At 43.3% G+C, this 15,980-nt stretch overlaps 1 protein-coding gene across 1 annotated transcript in view; it reads right to left on the bottom strand.

Moving 5' to 3' along the window:
• Positions 1 to 1,019: 1,019 nt before the first annotated feature.
• The window catches only part of LOC135256863 (uncharacterized), a 38,979-nt gene continuing 24,018 nt past the window's right edge, over positions 1,020 to 15,980 (bottom strand). Inside the window, exons 30-56 of the mRNA XM_064339096.1 lie at positions 15,729 to 15,845; positions 15,455 to 15,628; positions 15,007 to 15,211; positions 14,607 to 14,755; positions 14,090 to 14,202; positions 13,804 to 13,885; positions 13,500 to 13,637; positions 13,219 to 13,381; positions 12,607 to 12,734; positions 12,207 to 12,353; positions 11,207 to 11,320; positions 10,867 to 10,995; positions 9,854 to 10,012; positions 9,353 to 9,514; positions 8,567 to 8,729; positions 7,988 to 8,163; positions 7,480 to 7,572; positions 7,067 to 7,247; positions 6,293 to 6,480; positions 6,002 to 6,099; positions 5,702 to 5,886; positions 5,202 to 5,404; positions 4,815 to 4,977; positions 4,144 to 4,253; positions 3,264 to 3,404; positions 2,237 to 2,378; positions 1,020 to 2,131 (exon numbers count right to left, since the gene is read on the bottom strand). Coding sequence (XP_064195166.1) covers positions 2,121 to 2,131; positions 2,237 to 2,378; positions 3,264 to 3,404; positions 4,144 to 4,253; positions 4,815 to 4,977; positions 5,202 to 5,404; positions 5,702 to 5,886; positions 6,002 to 6,099; positions 6,293 to 6,480; positions 7,067 to 7,247; positions 7,480 to 7,572; positions 7,988 to 8,163; positions 8,567 to 8,729; positions 9,353 to 9,514; positions 9,854 to 10,012; positions 10,867 to 10,995; positions 11,207 to 11,320; positions 12,207 to 12,353; positions 12,607 to 12,734; positions 13,219 to 13,381; positions 13,500 to 13,637; positions 13,804 to 13,885; positions 14,090 to 14,202; positions 14,607 to 14,755; positions 15,007 to 15,211; positions 15,455 to 15,628; positions 15,729 to 15,845 — 3,834 coding nt within the window. The 3' untranslated portion in view covers positions 1,020 to 2,120. The remainder of the gene's footprint in view (positions 2,132 to 2,236; positions 2,379 to 3,263; positions 3,405 to 4,143; positions 4,254 to 4,814; positions 4,978 to 5,201; positions 5,405 to 5,701; positions 5,887 to 6,001; positions 6,100 to 6,292; positions 6,481 to 7,066; positions 7,248 to 7,479; positions 7,573 to 7,987; positions 8,164 to 8,566; positions 8,730 to 9,352; positions 9,515 to 9,853; positions 10,013 to 10,866; positions 10,996 to 11,206; positions 11,321 to 12,206; positions 12,354 to 12,606; positions 12,735 to 13,218; positions 13,382 to 13,499; positions 13,638 to 13,803; positions 13,886 to 14,089; positions 14,203 to 14,606; positions 14,756 to 15,006; positions 15,212 to 15,454; positions 15,629 to 15,728; positions 15,846 to 15,980) is intronic.

Below are 15,980 nucleotides of genomic sequence, written 5' to 3'. Positions count from 1 at the left end.
TTTACATACACCTAGGCTAAAGACATTCAAACTCAATTTTTCACAACTTCAAACATTTCATGTTACCATACATTTCCTGTGTTAATAAGAGGTTAATTTCAAAATAATGGCTAAGAGACAGATTTATTTCAGCTTTTATGTACTATATCAGATTTTCAGTGGGTCAACATTTACATACACTTTGTTAGTATTTGGTGGCATTGCCTTTGAATTGCTTAACTTGAATCAAACGCTTGGGGTAGCCTTCCACAAGCTTCTCATAATACTTTGCCAGAATGCAAGCCCATTCCTCCTGACAGAATGGGTGTAACCCAATCAGGTTTGTGGGCCTCCTTGCTCAGACACACTCAGTTCAGTCCACAAATTTTCTATGGGATTCATGTCAGGGCTTTGTGATGGCCACTCCAATACTTTTACTTTGTTGCCTTTAAGCCATTTTGTTACAACATTAGAGGTATGCTTAGGATCATTGTCCTGCCAGAAGACCCAGTTGTGACCAAGATTTAACTTTCTAGGTGATGTCTTGAGGTGTTGCTTCAGTATTTCTAGATAATCCTCCTTCTTCATGATGCCATCTATTTTCTGAAGTGTACCAGTCCCTTTTCCAGCCAAACACCCCCACAACATAATGCTGCCACCCCCATGCTTCATACTGGGATGGTGTTCTTCGGATTAAAAGCTTCACCCTTTTTCCTCCATACATAGCGCTGATCATTATGGCCAAACAGTTCATAAAATCATTTAAAACGCCAGATTGAAGTTTGAAGGTGATCACCAGGGCAAAGACCTTGGCTTTTGGAGTGTTCTTGGTCAGATTAAACAAAAATTGAACTATTTGGCCATAATGATCAGCGCTATGTATAGAGGAAAAAGGGTGAGGCTTTTAATCCGAAGAACACCATCCCAACTCTGAAGCATGGGGGTGGCAGCATCACTGAGCAGGCAATAATGACCTGTCACAAACAATAGCAGTGGACACTGGAGGGCTGGAAAATAAAGAGATAAAAAGCACACGTTCCTTGCAGTTACAAAAACTGAAGCAGTTAATTTATTCCTGACAAAAGTAACCACTCCCATTTAATTGGCAGAGCAGAACCCTGTTGTCCATAATCGCAAACACAGCGGCACACCCTCCCGTGTGTGTAACCTACATTACCATGGTAAACTGTCCATTGTTCACTGTGTCATACAAGATACTGCAGTGTATTCAGATTCCCAAGAGTCAAAGTACAAAAACATGAAAAACGTCACAGTACAAATTCCTACAACATACAATACTGAATCTGAGATTCTCATTAATTTTCTAAATACTATGCCAGAGTTTCAATTACTTATTAAAAAATGATACAAACAAACAAAATCGCCAAAACAAATGTTGAGCGGTGACACAAATTGTGCCGCAGAGCTTAGCATGTCCCTTTAAAAGCTGCACAATAATTTTACCAGTCATCAGTCAATTATAAAAATGAGGAATTATGCAAGTTTTTCACAAACACAAAATCAGACAGAAATCAACTACATCAAGTGTTACACAAGAAATTTAAATCACTGTATATACATTTGCATTCAAGAATGAAGCAATGCGTTCTGATATGGCAGTGATCACAGATACAGGCTGCACTTTAAATGCTTGAAAAGCGGGTAGCTTTCAAATCATCCACTACAAAATTCCTCAGGAATACATTATTCGTCATGTATGAATCATTCAAAAATATCTCAGACGCAAAGTGCAGGTGGTACTCTTCTTTGGTGTAATGTCTGGGGTTTTCCATTCTGAAGTATGATTCTGACATACAGTACAGTCAAATGATCAAAACACAGAAGTTTACCATTGCTGATTCAAATGGCTGTTGTATCACATATCCCATAACTCTCCCTTATTATTGCAATGGATTGAACAATAGCTCATTTTATACACTCAAAAAATATCATCTACCTTTCAATACTTTCCACAAGGACTTATGTGGAATTTAAAATGTGTTTCCATGGAATTAACTGAAAAACACAGGTCTTGATTTTGCATGTACATCCACAAGCTTTTCCTGTGAACACTGCAGGCTGTCACCATTTGTGCTACGAATTTCACTTTATGGTCCACCAAGACTCCCAACACCAACCTTTCACTCATGCACTGGAACACAAGACAGAAAGGAGCAGGAAATGATGTCATAAACAGCATTATAGTTAAGGAAGACAGTGCTTAAATTGTGTGGGGGTATATGGTATTAGTACGGACCACATTGTTGGGGAAGCTCCAGGGGAACGTAGTTGCTGTTGCAGAGGTGGACATAGGCAGCTGCCAACCTACAGGGGGCGCTGTCAGGGATTGAGGCACAACGTCTTCTTTTGCACACAGACAGGAACTGCATAGGGTCAACCTGAGAGGGGGGTTCCATTCAGTTATAAATAATGTACATAATTTAATTTAATATCATTGTTATCAATAAATAAATATAATACATTGATTTATTTTAAATAATCAGAAGTAAATACGAAAACATAAAACTACTAAAGTTAATAATAGAAAAAAAAATCTAATAATAATATAATAGCATATCATCCAGATAAAAAAAATCCTCCTATTATAGAAGTGAAAATGCTGTGTTCCACAAATGTTTGTCCTCAATCTTGTCACATATATGCTGATAACCAAAAACTCAAGATTTGCTCTCTCAGACAGACAGGGAATGTGGTGGTTTCCAGCAAATAGCTTACACAATGAAAGCCCTTGCAAACCTGGTCGTCACAGAACTTATACATATTTGTTGTGTAACACAGTAAATAAAAATGAAGGTATTGCAAGCCTGTCATTCCTCTGGTGAAATGAGACATTGTCAAAATAGTTTGACAATGACATTTCAAATTGTTTTTGGCAAAAGGCCATACAGACAACATCTGATTAAATATAGACAAAAATGTTGCTCAGTATGTTTAGATGGAATATTAACAAATTTAATTCTCGAATCTGATAGGTCGAGCCCGTTTCTCTCTCTTGGTGCCAGATCAAATCATTTCTCAGTGGGGAGAGATAAAAGTGGATGACATACGTTTGACCCCATTAATAATAGGCATTGGGCAGTATCCAGAGTAAGAAAAGACTTAATAATAAACCCTGTCTGATCATATGAAATTGGTGAGGTCATGAGCTGAAATTAGCAGGCAAGTACTGCTGCAAAAATAATTAAATCTAAAAAAAGAGTGGGCAGTAGCTAGTGCAATCAGATTAATATTTGCTTTTCTTGATGAGCAATGGGAGAACTCACCACTCTGAAGCAGGGGCTGAGGGGGGAGTCAGGACTGGAGAACAGGGACACACACCTGGGCACGTCTGCAGTCAGGTCATGCCTGGAGGCATTGGAACAGAGTCCTGCCTTCCCAGATTCACTGTAACACTGAGCCCGTACCTGCTCACACGCAGGCACGCACGCATGTACACACATGCACGCACACAAATGCACGCATGCATGAAGACACAGACGTGAGCACAGAGACACACTCTCATGCAATGTATCTGCTTTAACAGTCAATTTAATGGTAAATTAAATGTGTTTTAATAGTACATTTACAGACTGGTATCCCTTCTAAATCCTTTGAATGTGCAGTATAGAACAAACTCTCCATATCTCACAGCAGAACCTACTTGACCTGAACCAGTCAGGCTTAAAAGTAGTCAACTCAGACAGCGCTCCACACATGCTGATGCCTGTTACACGTACATCTGGATTTCTCCACTGCCTTTCACATGGTCAACCACCAGTTCCTCCTCACCACCTTTTCTGAGGTCATAGTTTGAGTCCTACCCAACAGGCTGCTGCTACTAGATGCTGTGGAGATGATCTACATCTGCCCCATAAAAACTCAGGGCTCTCCTATCACTCATATACTGATCACATTCAGCTTATCTTTTCTTTTCCCTCTTCTGAAAATGCCAAGTCACAGTTCAGCATACCTAGACATGTCAAATATGATAGCATCTCACCACCTGACCTGAAACTGAACCTTGGCAAATCACTTACATAAGCTGCTCTCAGTAAGAGCGTCTGCCAAATTATGTAAATGTCAAGGTAAATAAAAATAATTGAGTGAGTGTCTGCGTGCAATCACAGTAGCATGTGTAGGTCTCTCATAGCACCTTAGTCATACCTGCCAGCTGTGAATGAAGTGAGCCAAGCTGCTTGCCTGGGACCCATCAGGCAGGGGCAGCTCATTCCCTGCCTCATTATCATTGGTCCCCAGGAGACCAGCAGAAATGCCTGCAGAACGGAGATGCAAACCTGGTACAACTTGCTTGCCTCATTTGGTGTTTAAATGTATCACCTCAGCATAAGTTTATGAAACGCTAAATGAGAACAAGCCATTCATCTCATCTGGGACTGTCATTTTGCATGTAGTGAAGAGTATACAAAGCACTGTGTGAGTATTGGTAAGGATCCCAGGCAACAAGCATACACTGGGCCACTAGCGGCCTGCCATCGGCTCAGCCGTCAGCTTGCCAGCACTGCTAACAGCCGTTACAGCTGGCAGCTAATGGCAGCTTGTTGGCAGACTGACAGTTGCCACTGATGGTGGTCCACTACATGCTGTGGGGCTTGCCCTCCTCCACAGAAGTGCTCTCCTTTGGTTTCCTCGTAAAAACCAGCATATTTACAATAGGTTGCCTAAGTACCTAAGTAGTGCTTACCCTTCTAATAAGAATAAGATTCACATACCATAGATTCAATTATGATTAATGACCCATTAACTTCATACCTTTTCTACTTTGTAAATTCTTGAGATATACAATGTGAGAACATAGTGGAGGGGTTTCATATTACCATGCTTCCAGCCATCTAGAGTCAAACTGCAGAGAGCCTGTGATAAGTCACATGTCACAAGTGCTCCATCCTGATTAGAAACCTCTATAATGTTGGGTTCTCTCCTTATGGTAACCTCAGTGTGAGAGACTGATGCATCCATCATACGGCAGTTAACCTCCACCTGTAGAACACAGACAGAAAGTCATTATGTCCATCTCGTTAGGTCAGTTGGGATATGATAGTATGGCTTACAACTGCCAGGCAGACTTGAGGGATTCCAAAAATTCTCCTATGAAAACCCAAATGGAGACCCGACAGGCTTACATTTTTATTCCTGTTCAGAAATGCCTTGTGATTGGTTGACTTTAAACCACAAATGAATAAGATAATATTCTGAATTTTTACCTGCCCTTCAGGGAAGATGCTCACAGTGGTATTTCCCATTTCCACCAGTAGCAGGCGCTGTGGTGTCATATCTGGGCTCAGCAGTACAGTGAAGGATTCCTGGACAACATCGTGGGCTAGGAGGAGGGCACACCTCCCAGGTATTTCATACAGATGTCCGTCAAATGACACCACAAACTGGTTGGATACCAGGAGAGCCTGGTCTGAGAAGGGGAGAGAAAGTGGCTGCATTTAATGGGAGAGGAAGTGACATAAATGAAGCTAGGTCTAAAACGCACAAGAGTCAGCTGGCTTTATCAATGTACTGTAAGTGTGTACTTGTCATGCCGATAAAGCAAAATTGAAGATGAACTCATGAAGCAAAGTCCAGTAGCCAAACATTGCATTATAATCATTTAGAAGACACCCAACAACGAAAGGGCTGTAGGAGCTGCAACATCTGCTCTACACTGCTGCACACTGCTTTGAGGGAATGTATTCTATGTTAAATAAAAACTCACGGCGGAAGGGACTGTCCATTAGCCTCCTTTTCAGTCGGTACAGCTCTGCTAAGGGTCTGAGAGAGGTAAGAGCCTGGAGAGGCTTCAGGAGCCACTCCTCAAGAAGGAACTCCGTCAGCCCGGCACCCCCAATCTCTGACCATGGCCCTCTTGGTAATGGCACCTGGACCGTCACTTCACAGCGCCTGTGACAAACACACAAACACCATGATAATCAGTCAGCTTTCATAATCAATCCCAGTAATGATTCTTCAAAAGGTATATTAGTCCAAAGAAGATTTCAGTCCCAACGAGGACCACCTTTTAGAGAGCCTATACAACGACGCCAGCCGTCTTCTGATTCCGGTCAAGGCTGCTGCCACCTTAGCTTCTGTCCACTGTGCTGTTTGCTGGCTCACCTGAGACAGATACAAGCATGTACAAGCGCAAGTGCACACACACACAGTCAGTTATAGACACATGTACACACACTGAGCTTTAAGATCTTATTGCTTTACAGATAGTTCAAATATATGATTGACACCAATTCACAAAATCATATTCTTTAGATTACAACAGCTTTATTATCAAGCTTATCCTGAAAAGTCTTACAACGTCTAGAACCGTCGTGAGTGTTCCCAGCACTGCTTTTAATGGCGCACTCAGGTGTCGGTCCTCCAGTACTACAGGCAGCAGTTCCGCCAGTTTTTCTGCCCACAGAGTTGTTGTCTCACGCCACTCCATGTGTAGCCACCTTCCAGTCACATCCTGGTACACACCAGCCAATGTTGTCAGTGGCTCTGAAAGCAGACATACACCAGGTAGTGTTGTCAGTGGTCCTGGAAACAAATGTGCATTCTTGGCTTGGAGTGACAGGGGCCCCGTGGAATTCGCGATTCTGCATAACCCTTCAAAAACGTAACATTCTTGCAATGTATCTGGCATGCTGGAGCAATAAAACCATTCTCCTACAAACACCAAAAATGGACCCTGTTATAAGCTAATTGGGTAGAGACACCATGTTATGTGTTAACTGTGTAAACACACTGCTTTTTGAGTTGGCAGATTAGAGACACCATGCTATGAGTGAGCTGGGTAGAGACTCCATGCTATGAGTGAGCTGGGTAGAGACATCATGCTATGCGTTAGCTGGGTAGAGACTCCACGATATGAGTTAGCTGGGTAGAGACACTGTGCTATGCATTAGCTGGGTAGGGACACCATGCTATGCGTTAGTTGGATAGAGACACTGTGCTATGCGTCAGCTGGGTCGAGACACTGGGTAGAGACACTGTGCTATGCGTTAGCTGGGTAGATACACCATGAATTAGCTGGGAAGAGACAGCGCTGTTATGAGCTTATGGGCAGAGTGTGACTAAGTCTCACTCTTGAGTTCCTGCTGGATCTGCAGGGAAACTTGCTGCAGGGAGTCCAGGCAGCGTGGCAGGGTGTCAGTGAGGGTGTGGCGTAGGGAGCCTCTTCTCCAGACCTGCCAGGCCTCTCTCAGCCCCTGGACCAGCAGAACCTCAGCCTTCTGTGTCAGACGGTAAGGCCGCTCACTCAGTTCCTGAAGAAACAAGCTGTCTTTAGACTTGGTGGACACTGGTGAGAATTATTATTCAGAATGCTAACAAGCATAGCATTTTATGAGCCTACAGTAATTGATATTGCATGGAGCCTGTTTTCTTACCCACATTATCAAGTCTTCTGTTTGACTTAGGGTATTTATATGGGTCAGAAAGTTACACAGCCATGTGCTCCAGTAATTGTCCTGTGTGTAGTAAATGCTTTGCACTGACCTGGCACTTGAATTCCACTAGAAGGCGCTGCAGGTTCTGTATTCTGGCCAACAGCTTGTTCCTTATCTGGGAGCCAAGCACACGAACCCGAGCCTACACACACATCATATAAGACCACAGGGCATATTTCAAGCATTTCCATGCAGTATCAAGGTCCTTTCCAGAGATACCAGTCATGAAAAAGAGAACTTAATATAAAGGCATTACTTTTTTCTGACATAAATACATAGACACTACATGAAAACACTTCATTGTAACATCATATGCAAGCACCCACAACTAATGGTAAGTGCAGGTAATACAATATTGAATTGCATTTTACAATGAATCTTGTTTAGAGCTGGACATTACATGACTCAGCCCCTGAGAATCTTACTGACCTGCTGACCCTGTACAGCCCGTAGATCCCACTAAGTCTCTCCAAGTTTATCCTGCTTTAAAACGTTTTTCTTTAAAAAACGTCTAAAAAATGTTGCTATTATTAACATTATGCCCTGAAACGTCTTACCTCCGTTGTCCATAGGTTTTCCACACACCCTTGTGCAACTAATGTCAAACTCTGATTGGCTGCACCCACAGAGACTGACGCCAGCTTCTGGTACTTGGCTCCACCCTCCCTCCTCTGGGCAGCAAAGGTAATATGGCGTCGTCCCTCCAGACATAGTGCTATGGTGACGTCATCATCTGACACAGATATGCACATATGCGCACAAACACACACACACACATACACACACACGCACACACATGCCCACACACACCCGTAAACACACATACAAGCACACACACACCCATACATGCACATACATGCACACACACAAACACACACACACACACACACACAAATACATGCACATGCACACACAGTAAAAACAGAACAAAACAGCTTTTAGTCTAGTATTTTTAATAGGATAATTGTTTGTGTTGGCTACCATAATATATCTCTGTCCAAAAATGGCAAGGGTCTTATCTATATATTTATATTAATAATTGATTCAAAATTATGTGATCAAAGTGCTTAAAAGAATGTGCATGCAAAAGCAGTGAGACAATATTGGCATATGCAATATTACCACGTCAGTCTTACCATCATTGTATCCAGCAGCTGCTTGCAGGCAACGGCCCTCTAGTGCCCCCTGAAGCCAGACCCTCTCAATATCATCCAGTCGGGCCTGCATCAGGAGCCCAAGGCCCCTATGGGACAAGGTTGCACTGCTCCCCAAATCTAGACTTCCATCACCCACCTGAAACTACAATACACACACAAACACCAGCAAGTTGGCTGGCAGGAGTTTTACCAATGATATCTTGTGTAGCAGTGTGAAGCTGATACAGTGAGCTGGAGAAGCAGGCTAATGTACTCACTCTAGTGAGTATGGAGAAGCAGGCTAGTGTACTCACACTGGTGTGTATGGAGAAGCAGACTAATGTACTCACTCTGGTGTGCAGGGAGAAGCAGGCTAATGTACTTACTCTGGTGTGTATGGAGAAGCAGACTAATGTACTCACTCTGGTGAGTATGGAGAAGCAGGCTAATGTACTCACTCTGGTGTGCAGGGAGAAGCAGGCTAATGCACTCACTCTGGTGTGTATGGAGAAGCAGGCTAATTGTGCTCACTCTGGTGTGCAGGGTGAAGCAGGCTAATGTACTCACTCTGGTGTGTATGGAGAAGCAGGCTAATTGTGCTCACTCTGGTGTGCAGGGTGAAGCAGGCTAATGTACTCACTCTGGTGTGTATGGCGAAGCAGGCTAATTTTGCTCACTCTGGTGTGCAGGGTGAAGCAGGCTAATGTACTCACTCTGGTGTGTATGGAGAAGCAGGCTAATTGTGCTCACTCTGGTGTGCAGGGTGAAGCAGGCAAATGTACTTACTCTGGTGTGCAGGGAGAAGTTGGTGCGATGAGCGGTAGAGGTGTTGGTGAGGGCCAGCGTGAAACTGCTGTGGTGGGGTTCCCCTGACACAGACAGGCGGGTCTGGGTGTAGAGCAGCTCCTTGCCAGTGTTGACACGATGATGTCCAGACACAACCCAGGACTACCAGACACACAAAGGTGCAAGAGTAGTACACACGCCATAGCAAAGACAGCCATTTCAGTACATTTGGGGCTGGTGGTGAGTAAACGTGTATCTGTGTATGTGAATGGCATGCACCTTGGCTTGGAAGACGAATAATTAGTGTGATATGTGATAATGTGTGTTTGTGAGTGTGTGTGTGTGTGTATGTTGTTGTTTTCATTACTCAGGTGAATGAATTTATGTCATCATTTATTGTAAGTCACTGTGTAAGAAAGCTTCTGCTAAATGAACATAGTGTAATATAATGTAATGTACTTTTAGAAGGTTCGTAGAGGGTCATTGCATAAGCACACTCACAGGGTGTGGTGGGCAGAGGCCCAGCAGTAAGTGATGCTCCAGGTGGTTTCTGCAGTCAGTGTGCACTTGGGCCAGGAAGGTGTGGGATGGGCAGGGGGAGGGAGACACATTTTCAGCTCCACCTTCTAACTGCAGTGTGTGCATTCCCCTGGCCCCTCTCTGTGGAAACACACAGAACAATAGAAAGACCACGCCTGCACAATCAATGTAACATTACTAACATAACAGACAACGCATACAATCAAAACAATATAGACAGCACATACCAGCCAAACAACCTATACAGCATAGACAGAGCATATGACATAGATAGGGCCTGGATAAGCAAGCTGGTTGTTATTTCACATGTATTCCAATCTGCCACTTCCAAGTGGTTGATGGATAGACAGCTCATATAACATCCCATAAAACCAATATGAAAGACAACCTGCAAAACCCATACAACATACAGTAGACAAGATGTACAAGAGAAAAAGGCAATCCATATAAACCATACAACATAAAAACCCATACAGCATACACTATAAGTAAAGGATTTCCCTGTTAGCCTTTTCTGTACAACAAACAAGCACATACACACACATGCACAGCACACACAAGCATACATATATTTTGTTGTTGTTGGTGGGTTCTAAGTTCTCATGACTTATTTTTTAGGGGAACTACCATCTTCTTATCACTGAAATAAAATGACTTTGAGCATTGTAAATTTGTGATTGAATATTGGCTGAAACCAAGTCTGTGCACGAAATTCATGGAATTTAAGAGAGACTAAGTGTCTTTACAGATCACAAACACAGTTGATGGCAAAACGCCTTTAAGATACTGATTAATATGAACAGACACAGGCATTAAGACCCAGAACCTAAAAAGTACAGTACCCTCTGAACAATGGTAATCGGATTGAAAAATCAATGTTAAGTAAAAGGCATTCAGTCATTTACACCAGTAATTTACATTAATAGAATGCATCTCTGCAGCTGTGATAGCCCACTAAAGGTGATTTACTGTACCTGGTACTTCATGCTCTGTGTAATTCTCTTATTGCCCCAGTTCAGCTCTGCCATCTGGGAGTAAGAGTTTCTCTCCCGAGCCACTGAACCACAGCCTTGAATGTCCACTAGGGGGAGCACGGTCCTCAACTGAAACGCAAGCATCCGCAAATCAGATAACACATAGTACAGTCCTATTAGCCATTATCACAGACATTCAGAATGAGAACATTTTAATCTTTAGTTAATAAAGTAGGCTACATTATAGATTTACATTCATCAAAACACATCGGGACTTAGAGGTGCAAGATATGAGGTCAGCGTGCAAGCTTTAGAAATTGGGGAGATGTTAAACACATACTTGGCCAGGCGAGAGATAGAGACAAGCATTTCCCCTGCTGAAGTCAGTACGCCAGTACTTGTTCACACGCAGTGTAAGATTTACAGGCATCCCATCATTCCAAGACAGTTGAGCCTAGAACCACAGAGATAATACGTTTAAAAAACACACACAATCTGTACTTTTGCCAGCTTTTAATTTTAGTCTTTGTGAAGTGAAGTGAAAGTGAAGTTTGCTCGAGGACAGGGAGACATTTGTAATTTTTCACAGAAAATAAATGTGTTGGGGGACATTCAGCATGCTCTACTGAATCTAATTGACTTTTAAATGTTCCTTGGGTGCTCAACTGAGAATTCAATTTGAAAATAAAAAAATGCGAGGTACTCACAAAAATGTTAAATTCTTTGTGAATCTTTTAATATTTTATTTCCTCACACTAGTCTTCTTATTACAGTGTCACATTTTAGCTACTGGCTACTGCCAGCAACTGAAACACAGCTAGAAAATAAACTGTTAAATAATTCACAAGGAATTAAATATTTTTGCTGCCCTTTTTATTATTTTCCAGGTGTCCTTACACTTACAGCTTTCAGCATGTCCTTTATGATTGTATGCAGGGAAATAATCCATCCATGCAAGAATCATTATTTTCCTCAAGTGTAAACCCTTCTCTGGTAGAGGCAGTAAGGGGGGATGGAGTAAAGTACAGCATCTGTGTGAGGTTTATCTTGAGCTTTAATGCAGTACGTGAAATGTAGCGTCCAGAATTGCATGTGTGTGTGTGAGAGAGAGAGCATAAATGCATGCCTTCTGTGTGTGTGTGTGTGGGTAAGAGACAGAGAGAGAGAGAGAGAGAGATAGAGGGATTGGGAGTGCGTATGTGAGCGTACAACCTATGTGCGTATGCGTGCATTCTGTGGGTGGATGTGTAAATATTTGCGTGAGTGCGTGTCCTGTACATGCCCTGTGCATATGTGTGTGTGCAGATGTTTGTGTTAGTATGTGCACTTGTATGTCTTACCTGATGGCTGTTCCCCTGCCCTCCAGTGTGATGGAGAGATGATGTATGTAGGTGAAGGTGGGATAAAACGGGGGTGAAAGGTTGCCTCAGGTCCACCTGACCTTCCCACCTGTCCTCTTCATGGCTCCAAGAGCAGAGTGCTCGGACCTGGCAGCCAGATAAAGACAATTTCACTCCCCAAAGAGGCAACATTACTGACAAGCAACGCTATTAACATACTGCGCGACTGACACGTGTATATAATACAGTACTGACACACAGTCCTTCCAACACACAACATCACTGACAGAAAGCAGTATTGACATTAGACAAGTAATACTCCTGACATACTTGGTGCTTCACAATATTGCATACAACTCTATTGCTAGATAATCTTAGTCTTAGTCTTCCTGTTCCCAACCTGCTCATGGCTGCCGTGTCCCATCCAGTCCAGTCGCACACGGTCCAGTCGCCTGTGAGCTAACCTTCCCAGCTGGACATCCAGATTGCACTCATGAGGCAGAGAGGCAAACGCACTGGATATCTGGACTGAGAATCAATCAATCAATCAATCAATCGTTACCAGATTTTTATAGCACCTTTTACAAGAAAGTTGTCACACAGCACTTCACATTTGGTTTGGTGACTACATTAATAAGACAACAATACCAGGCTGCAGCTCAAGAATTAAGCAGCTCAATTTGGGTATAGACTCAGCTTATAGGAGACAGGTGTTCAAGGAGAAACCCAGAAGGCAACTTTTCAGTTTTGATTTAAGACCAAAACAACCACTGGAGGCATGAAGTCACTGCTCAAGCTGCTTTGAACTTAAAGTGCTTGCTTTAAACCACAAACCTGTAAATCATAAATCAACCTGTTGGCAGATCATCATAAAAACCTCTCTAATTATCTAAAATATCCTTCATCACACACAAAAAACTGGGCCAAAACTGAAGTGGTATTTAATAAATCCTGAAAGTGAACTACTCAATTCAAATAGATTGCTATAACCTGCTAGTGGACAACACCATACCTCTCAGTCTGTGGGTTCCTTTCTCCTGGTCAGGGGGGGTTGTGTACAGGCCTGAGACCCTGAGGTCCTGACCTCCCCACAAAACGTGCTGTTGCAGTTGTTGGGTGTGGCTGTCCCCGTCATAGGTCATCCTCACTTCCACGGTCTTGGGGAGGGTTTTGAGCTAAGAGTGAGGAGGGGTGGGGATGAACCTGGTCATGACCAAGTTCCCAAGAGTAGCCAAGCAGATGACGTGGTCATGAAGGACATATGCTCAGCAAATGATGGCAACAACAGCCTACCTGCAAGAAGGACTGGTCAAGCTCTAGAGTTTGGCTGTACCCAGTTTTGGTCAGAGCCAGGTCCCCTCGTATCCGTAGCTCCCCCCTACCCAGTTGCAGCTCAGCTGCTCCCTGTAGCCTGGTACTAGTGTGGTTCAGCTGCAGATGAACAGGGGAGAATACACACCTGCTGACCTCCAAACACATTCCTGTGTATAAATTCTCATATCATTTCTGGCTGTGTGATTTTATGTTACTAATTACAGGCGACATAAAGAACGAAAGGGTTTATGCTAAACTGGTAAGAGCCATAGCTTCACTGCACCTGCGTTTGGGTTCCAAGATGTGATGGGAGATAGCGCTGCAGCCCAGGTATGCTCTGACGAAGTGTCACATCAAACTCTTTTCTAGAAGAAAGAATAAATCAAAATGTCAGGAATAAAAATATTAAACCAGTAAATCTGTGGTTTACGAACATCATGGGTCACCATTGAAAACCATTGGAAATATTTGGTTGCATATAATTAAGGTTAATAAATAATAATATTAGCATGGTTCATGAGCATTTGCAGAATCATTTGCACAGTGATTGGTGGGGGGTCTGAGTGTACCTGTTGGGTAAGCTGTGGCCCTGCACTCTGAGTGCCAGGGAGGAATTGGTCTCAGGGTTCACAGCCAAATAACCAGAGAGCTGTGAGTCAGTCAGCCTTCCCCAGACCTCCAGCTGGAAACATGCACGCATAATAATAATAATAATAATAATAATAATAATAATAATAATTATTATTATTATTATTATTATTGCTGTTGTTGATATTTTCATTATATTGTACAATACCCTTTTTTAAAAGTTTGTTATAAGATATTCAAGATACTGTCATTTTTAATAGATATTCTGTCAGCCAAAGATTTTTCACAGACATTTTACACACATACCCCTTCACTGCTACTATAATAATGACTGGCCCTGTTGTGCTACTACTACCATGTTCAAGTCTATTCCTCAAGTAACTATAAGTAACAGTTATTTCTGGAACTCTCTATCTGCTTGTTTGATTTACCTTTTTATCAGTTATGTTCACAGTGCACTGAGGCGTGCCTTCAGTGATGCAGCACCCGAATGCTCACCTGAAGCATCGGGGTGTCTTGGCCTTCTGCGTTTTCCTGTATCGCAGCTCTGATCTCCCTTCCTTGTGTCCCCCAACCTCCCACCTCCCCAGCAACACGGATCTGCCTGCCGTCACAATGCACATCCGCGGACACACGCCTCTGGACCCCTAAGGACACACACACGTAACATAAGAGCACTCCTGGTGTACCACTAGAGGATGGTTCCAGACGACAATGCTGCTATGAAAACAGGAACAAATACAATTAGCAAAGCCTACATTGACCTTTAATGATGTTTGTTACCAAGGCACTAAAGAGTGATTACGTAAGCAGATTATGGAGCAGGCACCAGAGTGCAGAGAGTTGATGTTGCTTTCTCTTAGCCAGTGCAGCACTGCTGGGACTATGGTGCACCCACCTGCGTACTCTGCAGAGAGGGTAGTATTTAAAATGCGGGGCAGTCCGACTGTGAGTGAGGGGGTGCTGGCCAGCGAGAGCAGCAAGTCCAGGTGACCTTCAGCTATGCTGATGTTCAGGGTGGAGACCAAAAGCTTCTCCCCTTCCACAGACAGACTTGCTTCAGACTGAAGCTGAGGAAGGACACCATGCACGATACATACTGCCTGCAGACAGAGAGCCATACATCAGGAAGTGAAATGTTGAATGTTGTCAACATACTATACTGACTCCTTATAATATAAAGAATTACCCTTCATAATTTAGAAAATGTGAACAGCACATAATAGCAAACCTGCACCAACTTCCATCAGCTGTTGTAACTATAACTGATTACATACGTAACAACTAGCATGACCCAACATTCACCTGTGTCATGCCCTCATGCAAACAGGTCAAGGTGCCATTACCTCAACGGCCTTCGGAAGGCCGAGCCGCTGTAGCCACGGCAAGCTGTGCCGTAGTGCACCAGCCACCTCCACATCCGTGGGTGTGTCACTCAGCTTAGCTTTCAGACTCGCCAGTCCATCTCCAAACCGCAAGGACAGCGCCAGGCTCTTGGCCTCCCCCAGGGCTAGCTCAGCCTGACCCCATTCACAAATGCAGACAACAGAAGAGTGAGCTGCGGAATTACAGCAGGAGAAGAAAGGTCCATTTGTATTCAGATGAGACCCTGTGACTTACCTGGATGCTGTTGTTCCCTGGAAGTCCCCAGTGTTTCAGATAGTCCAGTGTGTGAATAAGGAGATACTGCCCTCTGAGCTCACCCTGTGACCTCTGCACTCTCACCACCTCGCTGATCTGCAGGGATGCACCAATAGCTGTTTCCACAACATCCAGGGAATAATATACACTGTGAAACATTCACTCCCTTCACCATATAAACACAATGTCTTCACATTTTCAGACTGGTCACATTTGAAGGCTTGAAACAGT

Source organism: Anguilla rostrata, chromosome 6 (genome assembly GCF_018555375.3).
Source record: "Anguilla rostrata isolate EN2019 chromosome 6, ASM1855537v3, whole genome shotgun sequence".
Taxonomy (NCBI): Eukaryota; Metazoa; Chordata; class Actinopteri; order Anguilliformes; family Anguillidae; genus Anguilla; species Anguilla rostrata.
The sequence above is the reverse complement of the archived record's forward strand: the minus strand, read 5'-3'. Positions and strand labels throughout refer to the sequence as shown.